Source organism: Electrona antarctica, assembly GCF_951216825.1.
Source record: "Electrona antarctica genome assembly, chromosome: 24".
Lineage (NCBI taxonomy): Eukaryota > Metazoa > Chordata > Actinopteri > Myctophiformes > Myctophidae > Electrona > Electrona antarctica.
In genome coordinates, this window is record NC_136803.1 from 4,939,557 (window position 1) to 4,963,570 (window position 24,014).

Consider the following 24,014-nt stretch of genomic DNA (forward strand, 5'->3'; position numbering starts at 1 on the left):
GCACAGCATATCTCTCCTATAAGTTAATTGATGAAGCAGAGGATAACACAGGGAGAGGCACGGTGATCTGTGGCAGCGGTGGCCGAACGGATAGCGGCGCGGTCTAGATACCGGAAGGTTCCCAGTTCGAATCAGCCGTCCGACACGTTAAAATTACCACCGCTGAAATGCCCTTGAACAAGGCATCAACCACTACGATGAAATGTGTTCTATGAGCAGGGCCTGGCTGGAAACAAGTTCTTGAGCTTAGCCCAGATACCCTGGGTAAATATAGATTTCATTTCATTTCATCAGATTTATTAAAGAAACTGGTTTATGGGATAGACTAAGTGAGAAAAGTGAGAGTTACAGAAAGGGGGGCGGTAATGCAACTATTTGGATGCCAACCGCCATAAAACCCCACGAAGAAGAAGAAGATATCTCTCCTGACTATAAGTATCTGTCCCATAGATCTGTCCTGGCTACTTGCAACACTGACTGCTGGGGGTGGGAACATACTAGGGCTAACATTCTTCAAACCTCCAGAGAGAATGGCTCGTCTTCTGATTCTTACACAGACACAGTTTGCTGTTTTTCTACTGGTAGGCTTATCAGAAGGTAGGTGAACTGAATGACACAGACGCTTACACATAAATGTATATGTAAAATGTGGTGTTAATGTCATAATATTTGTAGAAGATTACACCGAGTGCCTCTGACTTTGTATTCAACTAGCCATAACTGCTGCAATAGACATGAATATTTCAATATTGTCAATGTAAAATGACAAAGCAGCAAAACCATAGAGTATAGCAAAACCCAGACCGATGAACGTACGGTCGTGATTTTGTAGGAATAAAGTTCAGTACTTTATACAACACTATTTCATTTGATAATGTGATGGCATAGTGTTTCATAGCCAGTCGTCTGACCCCCCGGGTTGAGCTCCTTTGGACCTGTCATCAAAATGTCAGAAACTTTAACGTAGGGTTCCGAAAGGAGCTAAGTGTTTCATAGTTTGTATTTGTGTTGCGACGTTGACATGATGACATGAGTTAAAGAAACGTCTTAAATCTCCTGTTAAAAACGAGTTGATTGAAGTTGCTTGAAAATATTGACAGGTACGATAGAATATACAATATTGACCGGTGGAGCCCGGCCGTTATATTGTTGTCACACAGCCTTTGTATTGAGTTGGCCAGGGCAGAAACTCATTCACTGTGAACGTACGGTCGTGATTTTGTAGGAATAAAGTTCAGTACTTTATACAACACTATTTCATTTGATAATGTGATGGCATAGTGTTTCATAGTTTGTATTATTTGTGTCATAAATGGGTCTGTGTGCGTGTTTTGAGGTTGTTATAAGGAGGAGGAGCCACTGCTGACATTCTACACTCTCTCTACACACACTCTACAGGGCTGGTGTTGTGTTTCAGCCGGTTTTCAACTTGTTGTTGTCACACAGCCTTTGTATTGAGTTTGTGCTTGAAATGTACTGTAATTCTGCAAACTGTTAATACATTCTTCAATCAATCAATCAAACAAGAAGATGTTCATGTTCCAACATGTAGGGAAATGTGCTCCACATCAACGCGACGCAGCTGTTGACTGATACCTGTCCATTTAAACTCTAGACGAGCCTGCCCCAAATATACAGCACTATGTACTCCTCCTGAATACTGGACAACTCACTTTCTGACATGTCGGGGTGAGTTGTCTGTACTTTCCGTGGCACCCATTACAGTAGGCCTAATGCAATTTCGGATCTAACTATCGGTTCCTACAGACGTGCGCAGTCACGGCTAATTATTTATTTATTTAACAGTAAAATCCGGTGAAACACTTGTAATCATGTCAACGTCGCAACACAAATAATACAAACTATGAAACAATATGCCATCACATTATCAAATGAAATAGTGTTGTATAAACTATAAAGTACTGAACTTTATTCCTACAAAATCACGACCGTACGTTCACAGTGAATGAGGGCAGAAACTCATGATGACATGAGTTAGAAACGTCTTAAATCTCCTGTTAAAAACGAGTTGATTGAAGTTGCTTGAAAATATTGACAGGTACGCCAGGGCTCCACCGGACGCGTTGCGTCTCCGTCGCGTGCGTCAAAAAACGCACCGGTTCAATTTTAATGCACGCGTCGCGTCTCCGTCAACGCAACGCGGGCAGTGGAGCCTGCACCCTTCATTGATTAAAAAGGGAACATTCCCTGACGGTGACGGAGACGCGACGCTGACGCGCCCGGTGGAGCCCTAGGTGTATGTTGTGTATGCTTATTTAGGCTTGTTCCCTTTAAACCTGTGATTATGCTCAAACATTGTCATAAAGCCAAGGACCCCCATGTATTTGTGCACACAGACTCCCATCTGAATGTTTTGTGCCAGGTTTTTTTATTGTATTTGTATAAAACAAAAACTATTTTAGAAAATATCTGATCTACAAGCTCACAACGATGCATTGCTAGCTTGTAGATCTGCTATTCTCAAGTAGCTGCCGATGTCCTATAGTCTAGTATATAAATATTAAGTATTATAGTAGCTCATTTGTGGAGTGAATTCTTTTCATAGACCTGATTGCTTATTTCTCACACACAATCTGACAACACTGGTTGTTACACTGCTGTGTATAACATAACAGCTGGAGACGAGAGGTAGGTGTCGCCAGATTGTGTGAGAGAAATAAGCAATCAGGTCTATGAAAAGAAGCCAAGCCCCAAGTCGCTTATAACAAGCGGACATGACAACAACGGAAATGAAATGAAATGAAATCTATATTTACCCAGGGTATCTGGGCTAAGCTCAAGAACTTGTTTCCAGCCAGGCCCTGCTCATAGAACACATTTCATCGTAGTGGTTGATGCCTTGTTCAAGGGCATTTCAGCGGTGGTAATTTTAACGTGTCGGACGGCTGGTTCGAACTGGGAACCTTCCGGTATCTAGACCGCGCCGCTATCCGTTCGGCCACCGCTGCCACAATGGAGAAATCCATGAAGAGCTCTTTGATTGATTGATTGATTGAAGAATTTATTAACAGTTTGCAGAATTACAGTACATTTCAAGCACAAACTCAATACAAAGGCTGTTAACTGTGAGTGGACGACCCAATTAAGCATTACACTTGTTTCCAACAGGGTCCACCATGTTCAAATCATCAAAACATTTAGAGACGTACAAATAGACACTTCTATAGACAGAACAGGAATTCATCAAAAAGGAGGTAAAAAGGGAAAAGAAATATATACAGTGAGGGGAAAAAAGGGGGGGGCGGGGGGGGGATTCAGATTTTACGGGGGCCAGTTTCGAATTGCAGCCATCCGTAGGTGCCCTTTGAGAGCGGTTTTGAAGGAGTCAAGGGATTCGCATGTCTTAATGACAGTTGGTAGGGCGTTCCACATTTTGGTGGCATAGGAGCGAAAAGAATTTAGTCCCTTGTTTGTGCCGAATCTGGGTTGTACATGGTTCGTTGCACTCCCTCTGGTGTTGTGGGTGTGGACTTCGTTAACATTAAGGAAGTATCTAGACAGGTACATGGGTATCTTGGTGGTGTATCGAATCTTGTGGACCAGACCCATTGCAAGTTGCTGTACTCTGTCGTCGACCCTAAGCCATTCCAGCCTGTCGAAGTGGGCAGGGGTGAGGTGGGTTCGGGGGGGCTAGATCAAGTAGGAGCCTGACCAGTTTGTTTTGGGAAGTCTGGAGCCTGGTTTTAAGGGCCTTTGAGGTGCTGTGGTACCAGGAGGTGCATGCATAGTCAAAGAAACCCTGTACAAGGGCTCCTGTTAAGGTCTTCAAGGTGTTTTTGTTGACCAGTGAGGAGATCCTGTAGAGGAATCTTGTTCTATGGTTGACTTTTTTGATTACGTTGGTGGCCATTTTATCACCGGAAAGATTGGCCTCCAGGATGGAACCTAGGTAGGTAATTTCATCTTTACGTGTGATAACATTGTCACCCTCTCGTTTTTAACAGGAGATTTAAGACGTTTCTAACTCATGTCATCATGTCAACGTCGCAACACAAATAATACAAACTACGAAAAACTATGCCATCACATTATCAAATGAAATAGTGTTGTATAAAGTACTGAACTTTATTCCTACAAAATCACGACCGTACGTTCACAGTGAATGAGTTTCTTCCGACCGGAAGCGTTCCGGCGGCCCAAACTGAACGCGGAAGTGTTTGCTGCATAGAGCCCATTAGTGCAAATGCTCCTTGCGTGTGCGTGTGTGTGTGTGTGTGTCCTTTCACCCTCTTTGCATTTCTATAGACTTTGTAGGCTAGGCTATGTTGTATGTCTCACTCTCAGTCCATTTGTTTGTGAACAATCAATGAATAAAACTAATCAAAATAGCCTACAATTTACCCTCAAAAGTAGCCTAACACAGATAACTAAAGTGATTGATAACTTTACTCAAAGTTAATCATTCAGCTTCAGTGTTTCCATGCACCAATCAGCTTGCCATTATACTATCACTTTCAACACTGGACTTTTCCTCTGAGGTGGTGGAAAGCCTGGTGAGGCGAGTTGTACACTAGCAATGACACTTGTGTAAGATAGGGCCCTAAGAGTTGATGCCCTGCCTAATCTTGGCATGCATCTATGGTTGGATGCTGGGGAACTGGACGATACATTTTAAGTGGCCAACTTTGGAGATTGTGTGGTTCATCATCTTACTCACACACACACACACACACACACACACACACACACACACACACACACACACACACACACTTATAACTGTCACCTTTTCCACAGGTCTGTCAGAGATTATACGAACACAAGATCCTGTAATGGCCTTGGTGGGAGAGGAGGCCCGTTTCACCTGCCAACTCACACAATCCAAGAACGTCCAACGAGTTACTTGGCAGAAAATAATCCCAGGAGGAACAGAGGATGTTGCCACCTATAACAAACATTTTGGCACCAAGATCAACCCTCCCTTTCAGGGGAAAGTGGAGTTTGTAGACACAGGACTGCAGAACAGTGCCATAGTGCTCAGGAATGTGACCAAAGCAGACACGTGCTGCTACAGGTGTTTATTTAATGCCTACCCCGAAGGAGCCATCTATACAAAAACCTGTCTCACAGTTTATGGTAAGAACTTTGTGGTCCTTTGTATGTGTGCCCTTTTTTTTCATGTATGTAAAAATGACATGGATACAAAGGGGGTTAGGAGTTGGCGACTGGCGAGTAAATGTACAAAAGGCCTATCCTCACAATTAAGAAAATGAGTTGAAATTGAATTCCTATCACATGTTTGAAAAAATGTTTCGTTTTCCAGAGCAACCCACATTACGCGTCACAAAATCTAATGGCACAGAGCAAATGGTTGTGTCCTGCTCGGCTGTGTCCCGTCCTACTCCGACAGTTACACTGGAGGTCCCCAGACACGAAGGATCTTCAAACTACACCAGCGTCCATGCAGCCAACGCTGACGGTACCGTCACAGTGAACAGCACTGTCACGTTGGAAAGGTTCTGCAGTAACACCACGCAGGTCCAGGTCCGCTGTGTGGTGCGGCTCTACTCCGGAGTTGCCAAGGAAGTGCCCAGGGTCATTTATTCTGATAAACAAGCTCCATGTGGTGGTGAGTGAGAGATGTTTTTTTCCACTATTTGATGTAACCACATGAACCATAGCGTCCTCATTCTAGGTTGACCATTCGGCTAAGGGGCGCCCTCTGGCCAAGTGGTCCAGGCTCACGCCACATAGGCTCTGGCCTGACAGTGCGTCGTGTGTTTGAGTCTCGTTCATGACGACCTTTTCGGCATGTCTCTTCTTTCTCCCTCTTTTCTGTCTATCTCCACTTGTAACTTGTAATCAATAAATCCAAAAAGCCAAAAATAAATCTTAAAAAAAGAACATTCAGATAAAATATCGGATCTATGAGTTCACAGTGGGTTGCAAGACAACATCTTGTGAGCTTGTAGATCTGCTATTTTTTGCAGAAGAGATTTGGTGTAGACTAGAGACACCGGTCGACAGAGTATAGGGTTTTTGATTGATTGAAATATTTATTAACAGTTTGCAGAATTACAGTACATTTCAAGCACAAACTCAATACAAAGACTGTTAACTGTGAGTGGACGACCCAATTAAGCATTAAACTTGTTTACAAGAGGGTCCACCATGTTTAAGACAAGTGGTTAAGGTTCTAGGTCAATAACATAGGTTCATGGACGGTTAGTGACCTTCCTTTGCTATTTACTGTAGTGTAGCTGGATGGATTGTTAGATAAATAGATAATGTTACTAATTGCTCTATGATACTTTCTTTTCCCAGGTGTGAACCGTGTGATTGAGAAATCTGAAGCAGATAAGAGTGGTTTCAGTAAGTTCTTGTTCATCAGTTTGTCCGTTGATCTCGAGTGTTTTCATTGTAGGACATAAACATTTCTCATCTTTTCCCTCACAGTTATAATGGGTATTGCTGCCATTGTTGTTGGACTCATCGTAGCTGTATTTGTCTTCAGACGTCGACAACAAGCAACAAGGTAACATTCTGTAAGAGTTTTAGCTCAGCCGAGCCTGAGATGGTTTCTGAACATTACGTGGCTAACCTGTTGGGTTTTCTAATTTCTCTTTTAGGAGGAACAGTGACCCTGAAAATAAACAGACACTACAAACAACAATTCAAGAGTAAGACAAATGTCTGTCTGTCTGTCCGTCCATTGGTCTACACTCTACAAACTTTGCATTTTGTTGTATTCGTTAAATCCTTATTTGCTCATCAGCAACTGATAAATTCATCACATGAACAAATATTAGCTGGACTAATGACATCACCCACTGCAAGATGTGAACAATTTCAGACAGTAGTCCATATCACATAAGATCAACGTACAAAAAACAAAAAGACAAACAACATGGGAATAAGCCAGAGATGAAGCCAGAGATGATAAACTCTCTTTGCTAACTGTTACAATCATATAGACCGGCCGAATACACATTAGGTTATGGTCACACATGCACAAATTAAATATTAACCTCTCGAGTGAAGGAGCATGCAGAGCTTTCAATTTTGTAGTCTCTATTTTGAAACTGATTCACATCACTTGCCTCGCATGGAATTGAACTTTGATGAACATTTGTGACCGTACCCTAAGTCTAAAGCTAGTTGGTGCATGGGCTTGTTGTGGTTCTGCTGGTGATTGACAGAACACAGAACATTAGAACTATTCACATTCACATTTCCATTACTGCTGACATTCTTTTGTACTATTTAAACGTGAATGGTTTTTTGTAGAATAAAGGAGCCTTTATTCTCACAAAATCAGATTATAAATTGTTGCAGTCCAGTGAAGATAAAGCCTGTTCGCTGCAAACAATTTGATAGGTACAGTACAACCTACAGTACTGCAGCTCAGTAACTAACAAACTATAATAATGATAATAATAATAACAATAATAATAATAAAAACATTTTAGTTATAAAAATAAAAGTGTTTTGTGTGCTTACAAAACGAACTAAAATCATAGAGAAAACGTCCTTTAGTCTTTATTATAAAAATACAATTAGTAAAATCTGGTGTATAGTTTTGGGATGGACTGAAAACTACTTTTACCATCTTTGTCCTGAAGATTCTGTGTTCACAGTCACTTACATTTCCCCTTCACTGCTGACCAGATATGCAAATTAATTCAACTTCTCATGCATGAAATCGATGAGGTGGTGGTTTATTAAGTTTTGGAACAGTTTTAACTTTAATGCCTCCCTCCCTTTTTAGGACAAAGGAGCCTTTATTCCCACAAGATGGCATCGGCAACGTCAAAGTCGGCAACGATTCGGCAACGTCAAAGTCCAAAGAAGATTCAACCTGACATGGTTCAACCTGACATGGTCTGAAATCTAAACATAGATGTATGAGAATCCTGGTCAAAACTGACAGTTGTGTTTTCTAACTTCTCCGTTTAGGTCGCACAATGACACACACTATCATTGCTGCATCTTGGTGCTTCTAGATAACCTGACTCCGTCAGTCAGGTTAGCTTCTAGATGGGCTGGGAGGAACATTTGATGAAAATAGATCTCAAGCTCACAGTCACAATGCATCTTGCTGCAGCAATCTTGTCAAGAGATTTTGTGTAGTGGGGAAACTGAGCAGACCAAGTACAGAGCAGATCAACTAAGTATTAGTTTGCAAAGTTTCTGTGTTTGTGTGCATCTGTGTGTGGAAAGTACAGTGTCTGTGTGGAACTAACATTTCCAAACCAACTGCAGTTCCAGAACTCCTCACAAGAGGTCAGACTTAACATTTCCTCTAGGAGTCATTTGGAAGTAGGGTCCATAGGGTCTGGAGTCTGGACATAACAAAACTATCACAGGTGGTGAGTTTGGATTTTTCTCAGTTCTCTAGTTTCTGACAATCCTTGACTACAAAGTGAAAGGTGTTATTTTAACAAACACTACACCAGCTGCCACTAATTGGCTCCACACTGACCTAAACCGCAAAGCATTGCAAAGGGTTGTGCGGACAGCCGAACGCATCAGCAGATGTGCTATCCCCTCTATCCAAGCCCTGTACGATGAACGCTGTGTCAGCAAAGCTCGAGGAATAATGAAGGACCCAAGTCATCCCAACCGCAGTCTGTTTGAGATGCTACCACATGGGAAGCGGTTTCGCAGTCTCAAAGCCACTGGAAATAGACTGCAAAAAAGCTTCTTTCCCCGAACAATCAGATACATGAACGAACTGATAAGAACCAAAGCGTATCAGGGAAAAGGAAAACGCTAGCACCACCCCGTCCCCCCCGCACCTTTGCCCTTTGCCCTCGCCCCGCACTATTAAGCTCAAATTGCACCTCTCTAAAACTATTTTGTTGTATATTTATTGAACATAGTCTACTGTGAAGTTAAAAAAAATAATAATAAAAGAATACTAAAATAATAATAATTTTCCTACTACAAGGAAAACATGCACATGTACATATGATACTCTTTTTTTATACTCTTGTTTGCTCTTTTTTGCACTCTATATTCTATTTTGTTTGCTGTGTTTTTGCTGTTTTGATGTCGTATTATATTTTTGCTGCTGCATTGTCTGAACTCTGAAGGAAGCCAAACAAAAATAAGTTTTACTCTTATGTACCTGTACACAAGATGTAACAATAAAGCACAACCTTGAACAATGTATTAATGAAATCACCTGAATTGTGTCGGGTTGGACTCCCATATAGTTGCTCGGCACCACATGAACACCTAAAGTCTCCTTTGTGTCTCCATAGGGAACCACTGCTGCTCACGCACCTTATATATTGTCTTGGGTACTATTATGAAATTGTATTTTGTGGAAAAGAGACCCCTTGGTTGTACAGCTGTAAAGCCTGTAAATAAGCAAAGAGATGGCTGTGCCATTGTGAAAATGCTTGTGAATATCTGAAACTCCTTGTATTGATATCTGAAACCCTTTCAAAAGCGCTCTAAACTTTCTTCTTTCTTTGTTTTTGATGGTAGCTATGTACAAAAACGAATTTCACCCACTTTTTTACTTGTTTGCATTCATAATGTTCTATTAATAAATGTTTTGAAATACTGCCCAGGTATGTCTGATCTGATGTTGAACCAACAACACCACACAGACGTAGCCTACCTATTTTTGTTAGAATTCTTGTTAGAATTTTACTTGAAAGATATTTTTAGATTGATTAAGCACATTTGCAGTGACACAATGGTAAAACTACTGTCAGAAGTTATTAGTGAGAAAAAAGAGGAAAGGAAATTTAACAGGCGTATGCAACTTGTTTGAATCCAGATTCCAGGCTATCATAGAAGTCCAAATTAAAGTGTATATTCGTACGAAATGTTTTGATGAATTGAAAATGGTGGGCCCTATTGTAAACAAGTGTAATGCTTTATGGTGTCATCCACTCACAGTTAACAGTTTTTGTATTGAGTTGTACTTGAAATGTACTGTAATTCTGTTAATAAATCAATCAAACATTTGCAATTCCCCAACGCGCCACAAGAGGCCACACTTGACATTTCCTCAGGTAGGAGCAAGTTATGTTTAGGAGTAGGATCACAGATCCAGTTGTCAAGCACCGCCAGACGAGGAGCACTGATTTACACACAGACGCGCATAATTATATTACAGTAACAGTTTCCTAGTCTTCCATTGGATTCTATCGATAACCTCCTACTTGAAGCATGGATTGTCATTGTTCCGTAGCCTAGCAGTGAATATTGTGACGATTTTAAAAGAAGTCGATCTTCACACTGGGTAAGTATTGACAGTTGGCGACGTCTGTTATGCGTTTGAGTTTTCAAACTTTTATAACTTTTATCTATGTATTTATTTTTTAACTTTTATTTGTTTATTTACACTGATAAAACGCTCAGAAAGAATTGCAAGTGGTGATATAGTTTCATGCTCTTCCAAATTCCAGAACAACCATCCACGTGTATAGGCAACAGGCTACTTTCTATATTCTGCAGGATTTCATTCAAAGAAATGCTGCATTTTGTTTGCCTGAGCTGTAGCCTTCTATACCAGTGATTCCCAAACCTTTTCATGTCACTTGTCAAGGACCCCAAAATTGACACTATAATTAGCCCGCGGACCCCCATTTGAAAAGAGATGCCAAGGACCCCCATGAGAGGCTCTACCAGTAATTCTCAAGCCGTTTAATTTCAATGACCCTCAGTTTGACATACATTAGTCATTAGTGTACAGACCCCCATTTTGGCCTTTCTATCTCTGGGACCCCCAATTTAAATTGTAAAATCAATGTTAATCATTCAGCTTCAGTGTTTCCATGCACCAATCAGCTTGCCTTTATACTTTCACTTCTTTCAACACTGGACTGGTTGACAGTTGACACACGCACACGCACGCACTCTTGCACAACAATCGCCACGCCCCCAGACAACTTTCATTGGATAGCGAATAGTGTTGGGCGGTGACAGCAAGTTTGAATTTCTCTTTGGCATTTAAACATTCTTCAAAACTCCCGGGAGAAATGGCTCATCTTCTGATTCTTACACGGACACAGTTTGCTGTTTTTCTACTGGTAGGCTTATCAGAAGGTAGGTGAACTGAATGACACAGACGCTTACACATAGATGTATATGTAAAATGTAGTGTTAATGTCATAATATTTGTAGAAGATTACACTGAGTGCCTCTGACTTTGTATTCAACTAGCCATAACTGCTGCAATAGACATGAACATTTCAATATTGTCAAGCAGCAAAACCCAGACCAATTGGGGAAAAAAATAAACATTGTATATGCTAAATGCCATGGACAATGTATTAAGACTTCACTTATTTAACAATTAGTGCAAATGATCCTTGCTGGTGTGTGTGTTTTGATTGATTGATTGAAAAATGTATTAACAGTTTGCAGAATTACAGTACATTTCAAGCACAAACTCAATACAAAGGCTGTTAACTGTGAGTGGACGACCCAATTAAGCATTGCACTTGTTTACAAGAGGGTCCACCATGTTCAATTCATCAAAAATGTCTACTATTTTCGGTGCACAACACCATCATGCGACAGGCCTATATAACAATTTGTATTGTACTTTACAAATTGCACATATGTTTTGAAGCAGTTTTACGTTATCTGACATTGTGGCAGTGGTTTAACATGTAGGCCTACATTAAATAGAAATGTGAATAAAATGTTTTGGGTCACACAGATAAACTCAGTGAGTGTGCATGTTACAAAGTCCAAGAGACATGACAGGCACGCTCCCAAGGCGCGTGCATGAGCGCGCCCCGCAGGCAGGTAGCAGAAGCGCGCCCACCTTTCAATTAGTAGTTTAACAAAGTGACGCCAAGAGACTGTGGCACATGGCCCATAAGACAATCAAATGAGATGTGATCCAAAGTCCAGAGAATCATTTCATTATTTCACTTGCTTCCTGGTGCAGTATCCATGCAGTACATTTTGGTAAACAACCTGCTGCCTCCTGATGGCGGTGCAGCGCCACTGCAGCTACTTGGTCCCAGTGTGGAATGTAGTCAGTCCATTACAATTTAGGGATTTAGCAGACGTGTGTCCTTTCACCCTCTTTGCATTTCTATAGACTTTGTAGGCTATGTTGTATGTCTCACTCTCAGTCCATTTGTTTGTGAACAATCAATGAATAAAACTAATCAAAATAGCCTACAATTTACCCTCAAAAGTAGCCTAACACAGATGACTAAAGTGATTGATAACTTTACTCAAAGTTAATCATTCAGCTTCAGTGTTTCCATGCACCAATCAGCTTGCCATTATACTATCACTTTCAACACTGGACTTTTCCTCTGAGGTGGTGGAAAGCCTGGTGAGGCGAGTTGTACACTAGCAATGACACTTGTGTAAGATAGGGCCCTAAGAGTTGATGCCCTGCCCAATCTTGGCATGCATCTATGGTTGGATGCACCTATTTATGTTATACATTGATTAGGCACTTATAACTGTCACCTTTTCCACAGGTCTGTCAGAGATTATACGAACACAAGATCCTGTAATGGCCTTGGTGGGAGAGGAGGCCCGTTTCACCTGCCAACTCACACAATCCAAGAACGTCCAACGAGTTACTTGGCAGAAAATAATCCCAGGAGGAACAGAGGATGTTGCCACCAGTAACAAATTGTTTGGCACCAAGATCAACCCTCCCTTTCAGGGGAAAGTGGAGTTTGTAGACACAGGACTGCAGAACAGTTCCATAGTGCTCAGGAATGTGACCAAAGCAGACACGTGCTGCTACAGGTGTTTATTTAATGCCTACCCCGAAGGAGCCATCTATACAAAAACCTGTCTCACAGTTTATGGTAAGAACTTTGTGGTCCTTTGTATGTGTGCCCTTTTTTTTCATGTATGTAAAAATGACATGGATACAAAGGGGGTTAGGAGTTGGCGACTGGCGAGTAAATGTACAAAAGGCCTATCCTCACAATTAAGAAAATGAGTTGAAATTGAATTCCTATCACATGTTTGAAAAAATGTTTCGTTTTCCAGAGCAACCCACATTACGCGTCACAAAATCTAATGGCACAGAGCAAATGGTTGTGTCCTGCTCGGCTGTGTCCCGTCCTGCTCCGACAGTTACACTGGAGGTCCCCAGACACGAAGGATCTTCAAACTACACCAGCGTCCATGCAGCCAACGCTGACGGTACCGTCACAGTGAACAGCACAGTCACGTTGGAAAGGTTCTGCAGTAACACCACGCAGGTCCAGGTCCGCTGTGTGGTGCGGTTCTACTCCGGGGTTGCCAAGGAAGTGCCCAGGGTCATTTATTCTGATAAACAAGCTCCATGTGGTGGTGAGTGAGAGATGTTTTTTTCCACAATTTGATGTAACCACATGAACCATAGTGTCCTCATTCTAGGTTGAACATTCGGCTAAGGGGCACCCTCTGGCCAAGTGGTCCAGGCTCACGCAAACATAGGCTCTGGCCTGACAGTGCGTCGTGTGTTTGAGTCTCGTTCATGACGACCTTTTCTGCATGTCTCTTCTTTCTCCCTCTTTTCTGTCTATCTCCACTTGTAACTTGTAATCAATAAATCCAAAAAGCCAAAAATAAATCTTAAAAAAAGAACATTCAGATAAAATATCGGATCTATGAGTATGAGTTCACAGTGGGTTGCAAGACAACATCTTGTGAGCTTGTAGATCTGCTATTTTTTGCAGAAGAGATTTGGTGTAGACTAGAGACACCGGTCGACAGAGTATAGGGTTTTTGATTGATTGATTGAAATATTTATTAACAGTTTGCAGAATTACAGTACATTTCAAGCACAAACTCAATACAAAGACTGTTAACTGTGAGTGGACGACCCAATTAAGCATTACACTTGTTTACAAGAGGGTCCACCATGTTTAAGACAAGTGGTTAAGGTTCTAGGTCAATAACATAGGTTCATGGACGGTTAGTGACCTTCCTTTGCTATTTACTGTAGTGTAGCTGGATGGATTGTTAGATAAATAGATAATGTTACTAATTGCTCTATGATACTTTCTTTTCCCAGGTGTGAACCGTGTGATTGAGAAATCTGAAGCAGATAAGAGTGGTTTCAGTAAGTTCTTGTTCATCAGTTTGTCCGTTGATCTCGAGTGTTTTCATTGTAGGACATAAACATTTCTCATCTTTTCCCTCACAGTTATAATGGGTATTGCTGCCATTGTTGTTGGACTCATCGTAGCTGTATTTGTCTTCAGACGTCGACAACAAGCAACAAGGTAACATTCTGTAAGAGTTTTAGCTCAGCCGAGCCTGAGATGGTTTCTGAACATTACGTGGCTAACCTGTTGGGTTTTCTAATTTCTCTTTTAGGAGGAACAGTGACCCTGAAAATAAACAGACACTACAAACAACAATTCAAGAGTAAGACAAATGTCTGTCTGTCTGTCTGTCTGTCTGTCTGTCTGTCTGTCTGTCTGTCTGTCTGTCCGTCCATTGGTCTACACTCTACAAACTTTGCATTTTGTTGTATTCGTTAAATCCTTATTTGCTCATCAGCAACTGATAAATTCATCACATGAACAAATATTAGCTGGACTAATGACATCACCCACTGCAAGATGTGAACAATTTCAGACAGTAGTCCATATCACATAAGATCAACGTACAAAAAACAAAAAGACAAACAACATGGGAATAAGCCAGAGATGAAGCCAGAGATGATAAACTCTCTTTGCTAACTGTTACAATCATATAGACCGGCCGAATACACATTAGGTTATGGTCACACATGCACAAATTAAATATTAACCTCTCGAGTGAAGGAGCATGCAGAGCTTTCAATTTTGTAATCTCTATTTTGAAACTGATTCACATCACTTGCCTGAGTTGCCTCGCATGGAATTGAACTTTGATGAACATTTGTGACCGTACCCTAAGTCTAAAGCTAGTTGGTGCATGGGCTTGTTGTGGTTCTGCTGGTGATTGACAGAACACAGAACATTAGAACTATTCACATTCACATTTCCATTACTGCTGACATTCTTTTGTACTATTTAAACGTGAATGGTTTTTTGTAGAATAAAGGAGCCTTTATTCTCACAAAATCAGATTATAAATTGTTGCAGTCCAGTGAAGATAAAGCCTGTTCGCTGCAAACAATTTGATAGGTACAGTACAACCTACAGTACTGCAGCTCAGTAACTAACAAACTATAATAATGATAATAATAATAATAACAATAATAATAATAAAAACATTTTAGTTATAAAAATAAAAGTGTTTTGTGTGCTTACAAAACGAACTAAAATCATAGAGAAAACGTCCTTTAGTCTTTATTATAAAAATACAATTAGTAAAATCTGGTGTATAGTTTTGGGATGGACTGAAAACTACTTTTACCATCTTTGTCCTGAAGATTCTGTGTTCACAGTCACTTACATTTCCCCTTCACTGCTGACCAGATATGCAAATGAATTCAACTTCTCATGCATGAAATCGATGAGGTGGTGGTTTATTAAGTTTTGGAACAGTTTTAACTTTAATGCCTCCCTCCCTTTTTAGGACAAAGGAGCCTTTATTCCCACAAGATGGCATCGGCAACGTCAAAGTCGGCAACGATTCGGCAACGTCAAAGTCCAAAGAAGATTCAACCTGACATGGTTCAACCTGACATGGTTCAACCTGACATGGTCTGAAATCTAAACATAGATGTATGAGAATCCTGGTCAAAACTGACAGTTGTGTTTTCTAACTTCTCCGTTTAGGTCGCACAATGACACACACTATCATTGCTGCATTATGGTGCTTCTAGATGGGCTGGGAGGAACATTTGATGAAAATAGATCTCAAGCTCACAGTCACAATGCATCTTGCTGCAGCAATCTTGTCAAGAGATTTTGTGTAGTGGGGAAACTGAGCAGACCAAGTACAGAGCAGATCAACTAAGTATTAGTTTGCAAAGTTTCTGTGTTTGTGTGCATCTGTGTGTGGAAAGTACAGTGTCTGTGTGGAACTAACATTTCCAAACCAACTGCAGTTCCAGAACTTCAGACTTAACATTTCCTCTAGGAGTCATTTGGAAGTAGGGTCCATAGGGTCTGGAGTCTGGACATAACAAAACTATCACAGGTGGTGAGTTTGGATTTTTCTCAGTTCTCTAGTTTCTGACAATCCTTGACTACAAAGTGAAAGGTGTTATTTTAACAAACACTACACCAGCTGCCACTAATTGGCTCCACACTGACCTAAACCGCAAAGCATTGCAAAGGGTTGTGCGGACAGCCGAACGCATCAGCAGATGTGCTATCCCCTCTATCCAAGCCCTGTACGATGAACGCTGTGTCAGCAAAGCTCGAGGAATAATGAAGGACCCAAGTCATCCCAACCGCAGTCTGTTTGAGATGCTACCACATGGGAAGCGGTTTCGCAGTCTCAAAGCCACTGGAAATAGACTGCAAAAAAGCTTCTTTCCCCGAACAATCAGATACATGAACGAACTGATAAGAACCAAAGCGTATCAGGGAAAAGGAAAACGCTAGCACCACCCCGTCCCCCCCGCACCTTTGCCCTTTGCCCTCGCCCCGCACTATTAAGCTCAAATTGCACCTCTCTAAAACTATTTTGTTGTATATTTATTGAACATAGTCTACTGTGAAGTTAAAAAAAATAATAATAAAAGAATACTAAAATAATAATAATTTTCCTACTACAAGGAAAACATGCACATGTACATATGATACTCTTTTTTTATACTCTTGTTTGCTCTTTTTTGCACTCTATATTCTATTTTGTTTGCTGTGTTTTTGCTGTTTTGATGTCGTATTATATTTTTGCTGCTGCATTGTCTGAACTCTGAAGGAAGCCAAACAAAAATAAGTTTTACTCTTATGTACCTGTACACAAGATGTAACAATAAAGCACAACCTTGAACAATGTATTAATGAAATCACCTGAATTGTGTTGGGTTGGACTCCCATATAGTTGCTCGGCACCACATGAACACCTAAAGTCTCCTTTGTGTCTCCATAGGGAACCACTGCTGCTCACGCACCTTATATATTGTCTTGGGTACTATTATGAAATTGTATTTTGTGGAAAAGAGACCCCTTGGTTGTACAGCTGTAAAGCCTGTAAATAAGCAAAGAGATGGCTGTGCCATTGTGAAAATGCTTGTGAATATCTGAAACTCCTTGTATTGATATCTGAAACCCTTTCAAAAGCGCTCTAAACTTTCTTCTTTCTTTGTTTTTGATGGTAGCTATGTACAAAAACGAATTTCACCCACTTTTTTTACTTGTTTGCATTCATAATTTTCTATTAATAAATGTTTTGAAATACTGCCCAGGTATGTCTGATCTGATGTTGAACCAACAACACCACACAGACGTAGCCTACCTATTTTTGTTAGAATTCTTGTTAGAATTTTACTTGAAAGATATTTTTAGATTGATTAAGCACATTTGCAGTGACACAATGGTAAAACTACTGTCAGAAGTTATTAGTGAGAAAAAAGAGGAAAGGAAATTTAACAGGCGTATGCAACTTGTTTGAATCCAGATTCCAGGCTATCATAAAAGTCCAAATTAAAGTGTATATTCGTACGTCTCTAAATGTTTTGATGAATTGAAAATGGTGGGCCCTATTGTAAACAAGTGTAATGCTTTATGGTGTCATCCACTCACAGTTAACAGTTTTTGTATTGAGTTGTACTTGAAATGTACTGTAATTCTGTTAATAAATCAATCAATCATTTGCAATTCCCCAACTCGCCACAAGAGGCCACACTTGACATTTCCTCAGGTAGGAGCAAGTTATGTTTAGGAGTAGTATCACAGATCCAGTTGTCAAGCACCGCCAGACGAGGAGCACTGATTTACACACAGACACGCATCATTATATTATCGTTATATATTTGAACAGTTTCCTAGTCTTCCATTGGACTCTATCGATAACCTCCTACTTGAAGCATGGATTGTCATTGTTCCGTAGCCTAGCAGTGAATATTGTGACGGTTTTAAAAGAAGTCGATCTTCACACTGGGTAAGTATTGACAGTTGGCGACGTCTGTTATGCGTTTGAGTTTTCAAACTTTTATAACTTTTATCTATGTATTTTTTTTTTTTTTTTTAACTTTTATTTGTTTATTTACACTGATAAAACGCTCAGAAAGAATTGCAATAAGTGGTGATATAGTTTCATGCTCTTCCAAATTCCAGAACAACCATCCACGTGTATAGGCAACAGGCTACCTTCTATATTCTGCAGGATTTCATTCAAAGAAATGCTGCATTTTGTTTGCCTGAGCTGTAGCCTTCGATACAGGTTCACAAACCTTTTCATGTCAATTGTCAAGGACCCCAAAATTGACACTAATTAGCCCGCGGACCCCCATTTGAAAAGAGATGCCAAGGACCCCCATGAGAGGCTCTACCAGTGATTCTCAAGCCGTTTAATTTCAATGACCCTCAGTTTGACATACATTAGTCATTAGTGTACAGACCCCCATTTTGTCCTTTCTATCTCTGGGACCCCCAATTTATACTGTAAAATCAATGTTAATTTAACTCTGAGAGTGTACAACTGGTCCATAATTTGGTTCCATTGGTTCTCTATCAGAGCTACAGAGTACAGACCCATAAAGGGCCCATTTGGTTCCTAACTATATAATTTAGCTGGGGACCCCCTGCTACTCCCTCAAGGACCCCTGGGGGTCTCCGGACCCCACTTTGGGAACCACTGGCCTTATACATTTCAGGTGTGTCTCATTTTGAACCCACAGCAGTCCCACAACCTGCTAGAATGTCAAGTTATTGGAGTGTTGATAAATCACGTTTACACTGTCTGTCAGGATGAAAGAGTGCATGGTCGACATCAGTCCGCCTTTGGTGTATATTCGTACGTCTCTAAATGTTTTGATGAATTGAAAATGGTGGGCCCTATTGTAAACAAGTGTAACGCTTTATGGTGTCATCCACTCACAGTTAACAGTTTTTGTATTGAGTTGTACTTGAAATGTACTGTAATTCTGTTAATAAATCAATCAATCATTTGCAATTCCCCAACTCGCCACAAGAGGCCACACTTGACATTTCCTCAGGTAGGAGCAAGTTATGTTTAGGAGTAGGATCACATCCAGTTGTCAAGCACCGCCAGACGAGGAGCACTGATTTACACACAGACGCGCATAATTATATTATCGTTATATATTTTAACAGTTTCCTAGTCTTCCATTGGACTCTATCCAATGTTCGGCAGCGGTGGCCGAACGGATAGCGGCGCGGTCTAGATACCGGAAGGTTCCCAGTTCGAATCAGCCGTCCGACACGTTAAAATTACCACCGCTGAAATGCCCTTGAACAAGGCATCAACCACTACGATGAAATGTGTTCTATGAGCAGGGCCTGGCTGGAAACAAGTTCTTGAGCTTAGCCCAGATACCCTGGGTAAATATAGATTTCATTTCATTTCATCGATAACCTCCTACTTGAAGCATGGCTTGTTATTGTTCCGTAGTGAATATTGTGACGGTTTTAAAAGAAGTCGATCTTCACACTGGGTAAGTATTGACAGTTGGCGACGTCTGTTTGAGTTTTATAACTTTTATAACTTTTATCTATGTATTTATTTTTTAACTTTTATTTGTTTATTTACACTGATAAAACGCTCAGAAAGAATTGCAATAAGTGGTGATATAGTTTCATGCTCTTCCAAATTCCAGAACAACCATCCACGACTGCTGGGGGTGGGAAGTGGGAACCATGGTGGGAACATACTAGGGCTAATATTCTTCAAACCTCCAGAGAGAAATGGCTCATCTTCTGATTCTTACACGGACACAGTTTGCTGTTTTTCTACTGGTAGGCTTATCAGAAGGTAGGTGAACTGAATGACACAGACGCTTACATAAATGTATATGTAAAATGTAGTGTTAATGTCATAATATTTGTAGAAGATTACACTGAGTGCCTCTGACTTTGTATTCAACTAGCCATAACTGCTGCAATAGACATGAACATTTCAATATTGTCAATGTAAAATGACAAAGCAGCAAAACCCAGACCGATTGGGGAAAATAATAAACATTGTATAAGCTAAATGCCATGGACAATGTATTAAGCCACCTCAAGCTGAACCCAGACAAGACTGAGCTTCTCTTCTTCCCAGCTAAGTCCTGCCCTATGCGGGAGCTAACTATTTCCGTAGACAACGCCCTGGTAACGTCTGTCCCAACAGCCAGGAACCTTGGTGTTGTCCTGGACAGTCAGCTCTCGTTTAAAACTCACATCACAGCTGTCACTCGATCCTGTAGGTTCACACTATATAACATAAGACGAATTAGACCGTTCCTCACCCAGGAATCAGCCCAGCTCCTAATCCAGACAACAGTCTTGTCAAAATTTGACTATTGTAATTCGTTCCTTACTGGCCTACCGGCATGTGCACTTAAGCCTCTCCAACTGATCCAAAATGCCGCAGCTCGTCTGGTCTTCAACCAGCCAAAATTCTCACATGTCTCCCCCCTGCTCCGCTCCCTGCACTGGCTCCCAGTCGCTGCCCGCACAGAATACAAAACTCTGATGCTGGCATTCAAAGCAACCAAAGGTATGGCTCCCCCATATCTTGCAAGCATGATTGAACCCTACAAACCCTCCCGCGCACTCAGATCAGCCAACGCAGGAAAGCTGGAAGTACCCTCACTAAAAACGCCGGGACAACGCTCCACACGTCCCAAACTCTTCTCCCTTCTGGCCCCAAAACTGTGGAATGCACTCCCCGTTGCAATCAGAACTGCAGCATCACTCCCAATCTTCCGCCGTAGTCTGAAGACCCACCTTTTCAGACTCCAACATGGCCCATAGCACTTATCCTACCCCCTTAGATAGCACTTTTTAGACTTAGATAGCATTTGAAACAGACTTATAGCATGTCATGTAGACAGCACAATAATTGCATTGTATATAGTCATAGCACATCATAGTACATATGTATAGCATAGTATAGTATATATGTATAGTGTCATTATATAGATATGTTCTAGTTACGTTCTTAGCTTACGCATGTTTCTTGATAAATGCATTTTATATATGTGATGTATTCCCATACTTTTGTTCCTGCCTAATGTAAATCGCTCTGGATTAAGAGCGTCTGCTAAATGCCTAAATTGTAAATTGTACTTTGCACCACTGCTGTGCGTGCATGCGGGTGCGTGCTTAACATGACATGGTTGATTTGGGCATGCAGTACATTTTGGTAAACAACCTGCTGCCTCCTGATGGTGGTGCAGCGCCACTGCAGCGACTTGGTCCCAGTGTGGAATGTAGTCAGTCCATTACAATTTAGGGATTTAGCAGACGTGTGTCCTTTCACCCTCTTTGCATTTCTATAGACTCTGTAGGCTATGTTGTCTCACTCTCAGTCCATTTGTTTGTGAACAATCAATGAATAAAACTAATCAAAATAGCCTACAATTTACCCTCAAAAGTAGCCTAACACAGATGACTAAAGTGATTGATAACTTTACTCAAAGTTAATCATTCAGCTTCAGTGTTTCCATGCACCAATCAGCTTGCCTTTATACTATCACTTTCAACACTGGACTTTTCCTCTGAGGTGGTGGAAAGCCTGGTGAGGCGAGTTGTACACTAGCAATGACACTTGTGTAAGATAGGGCCCTAAGAGTGGATGCTGGGGAACTGGACGATACATTTTAAGTGGCCAACTTTGGAGATTGTGTGGTTCATCATCTTACTCACGCACACGCACACGCACACACACACACACACACACACACACACACACACACACACACACACACATACATCTCGTATGCACCTATTTATGTTATACATTGATTAGGCACTTATAACTGTCACCTTTTCCACAGGTCTGTCAGAGATTATACGAACACAAGATCCTGTAATGGCCTTGGTGGGAGAGGAGGCCCGTTTCACCTGCCAACTCACACAATCCAAGAACGTCCAACGAGTTACTTGGCAGAAAATAATCCCAGGAGGAACAGAGGATGTTGCCACCTTTAGCAAACATTTTGGCACCATGATCTACCCTCCCTTTCAGGGGAAAGTGGAGTTTGTAGACACAGGACTGCAGAACAGTACCATAGTGCTCAGGAATGTGACCAAAGCAGACACGTGCTGCTACAGGTGTTTATTTAATGCCTACCCCGAAGGAGCCATCTATACAAAAACCTGTCTCACAGTTTATGGTAAGAACTTTGTGGTCCTTTGTATGTGTGCCCTTGTTTTTCATGTATGTAAAAATGACATATAGATACAAGGGGGGTTAGGGGTTGGCGGGTAAATGTACAAAAGGCCTGTCCTCACAATTAAGAAAATGAGTTGAAATTGAATTCCTATCAAATGTTTCGTTTTCCAGAGCAACCTGAACCCACATTACGCGTCACAAAATCTAATGGCACAGAGCAAATGGTTGTGTCCTGCTCGGCTGTGTCCCGTCCTGCTCCGACAGTTACACTGGAGGTCCCCAGACACGAAGGATCTTCAAACTACACCAGCGTCCATGCAGCCAACGCTGACGGTACCGTCACAGTGAACAGCACAGTCACGTTGGAAAGGTTCTGCAGTAACACCACGCAGGTCCAGGTCCGCTGTGTGGTGCGGCTCTACTCCGGGGTTGCCAAGGAAGTGCCCAGGGTCATTTATTCTGATAAACAAGCTCCATGTGGTGGTGAGTGAGAGATAGTTTTTTCCACAATTTGATTTAGCCACATGAACCATAGCGTCCTTATTCTAGGGTGAACACTCGGGGCGCCCGCTGGCCAAGTGGTCCAGGCTCATGGCACATAGGCTCTGGCCTGACAGCCCGTCGTGTGTTTGAGTCTCGTTCATGACGACCTTTTCTGCATGTCTCTCCCCTTCTCTCTCCCGCTTTTCTGTCTATCTCCACTTGTAATTTGTAATCAATAAAGCCAAAATAAAATCTTAAAAAAAGAACATTCGGATAAAATATCAGATCTATGAGTATGAGTTCACAGTGGGTTGCAAGACAACATCTTGTGAGCTTGTAGATCTGCTATTTTTTGCAGAAGAGATTTGGTATAGACTAGAGACACCGGTCGACAGAGTATATAGGGTTTAAGACAAGTGGTTAAGGTTCTAGGTCAATAACATAGGTTCATGGACGGTTAGTGACCTTCCTTTGCTATTTACTGTAGTGTAGCTGGATGGATTGTCAGATAGATAGATAATGTTACTAATTGCTCTATGATACTTTCTTTTCCCAGGTGTGATTGAGAAATCTGAAGCAGATAAGAGTGGTTTCAGTAAGTTCTTGTTCATCAGTGTGTCCGTTGATCCCGAGTGTTTTCATTGTAGGACATAAACATTTCTCATCTTTTCCCTCACAGTTATAATGGGTATTGTCTCTGTTGCTGCCATTGTTGTTGGACTCATCGTAGCTGTATTTGTCTTCAGACGTCGACAACAAGCAACAAGGTAACATTCTGTAAGAGTTTTAGCTCAGCTGAGCCTGAGATGGTTTCTGAACATTACGTGGCTAACCTGTTGGGTTTTCTAATTTCTCTTTTAGGAGGAACAGTAACCCTGAAATTAGGGTTTTTCAACAGACACTACAAACAACAATTCAAGAGTAAGACAAATGTCTGTCTGTCTGTCTGTCTGTCTGTCTGTCTGTCTGTCTGTCTGTCTGTCTGTCTGTCTGTCTGTCTGCCTGTCTGCCTGTCTGTCTGTCTGTCTGTCTGCCTGCCTGCCTGCCTGTCTGTCTGTCTGTCTGTCTGTCCGTCCATCCATTGGTCTACACACTTTGCATTTTGGTGTATTCGTTAAATCCTGGTCAACTTATTTGGTCATCAGCAACTGATAAATTCATCACATGAACAAATATTAGCTGGACTAATGACATCACCCACTGCAAGATGTGAACAATTTAAGCCAGAGATGATAAACTCTCTTTGCTAACTGTTACAATCATATAGACCGGCCGAATACACATTAGGTTATGGTCACACATGCACAAATTAAATATTAACCTTTCGAGTGAAGGAGCAGAGCTTTCAATTTTGTAGTCTCTATTTTGAAACTGATCACTTGCCTCGCATGGAATTGAACTTTGAT

At 41.2% G+C, this 24,014-nt stretch overlaps 2 protein-coding genes and 1 long non-coding RNA gene across 3 annotated transcripts; all 3 read left to right on the forward strand.

Moving 5' to 3' along the window:
- The first annotated feature begins 495 nt into the window (after positions 1–495).
- LOC306916937 (nectin-1-like) lies at positions 496–9,719 on the forward strand. Its single transcript, XM_079495037.1, has 7 exons — positions 496–597; positions 4,759–5,097; positions 5,285–5,590; positions 6,286–6,333; positions 6,418–6,496; positions 6,591–6,641; positions 7,730–9,719. Exons 1-7 carry the CDS (start codon positions 531–533, stop codon positions 7,821–7,823), a joined length of 984 nt encoding a protein of 327 aa, XP_079351163.1. The 5' UTR covers positions 496–530; the 3' UTR covers positions 7,824–9,719.
- A 3,282-nt stretch (positions 9,720–13,001) lies between these two features.
- On the forward strand, positions 13,002–15,574 carry LOC306917185 (uncharacterized protein; the record flags this gene model as incomplete). Its single annotated transcript, XM_079495318.1, has 5 exons — positions 13,002–13,263; positions 13,970–14,017; positions 14,102–14,180; positions 14,275–14,325; positions 15,466–15,574. The coding sequence occupies 5 exons, from the start codon at positions 13,002–13,004 to the stop codon at positions 15,557–15,559; spliced, it is 534 nt and encodes a 177-aa protein (XP_079351444.1). The 3' UTR covers positions 15,560–15,574.
- Positions 15,575–19,686: 4,112 nt separating this feature from the next.
- Positions 19,687–22,423, forward strand: LOC306917286. The gene is made up of 3 exons (XR_013789135.1): positions 19,687–19,776; positions 21,788–22,126; positions 22,297–22,423. It is a non-coding gene; the product is annotated as an uncharacterized lncRNA (long non-coding RNA).
- Positions 22,424–24,014: the final 1,591 nt, after the last annotated feature.

Excerpts from the sequence above, each read along its gene's own strand:
- LOC306916937 (XM_079495037.1), top strand. The coding sequence starts at position 531 with ATGGCTCGTCTTCTGATTCTTACACAGACACAGTTTGCTGTTTTTCTA. Across the intron at positions 598-4,758 it reads ACTGGTAGGCTTATCAGAAG|GTCTGTCAGAGATTATACGA; the intron begins GTAGGTGAACTG and ends CCTTTTCCACAG. Across the intron at positions 6,642-7,729 it reads CTACAAACAACAATTCAAGA|GACAAAGGAGCCTTTATTCC; the intron begins GTAAGACAAATG and ends CTCCCTTTTTAG.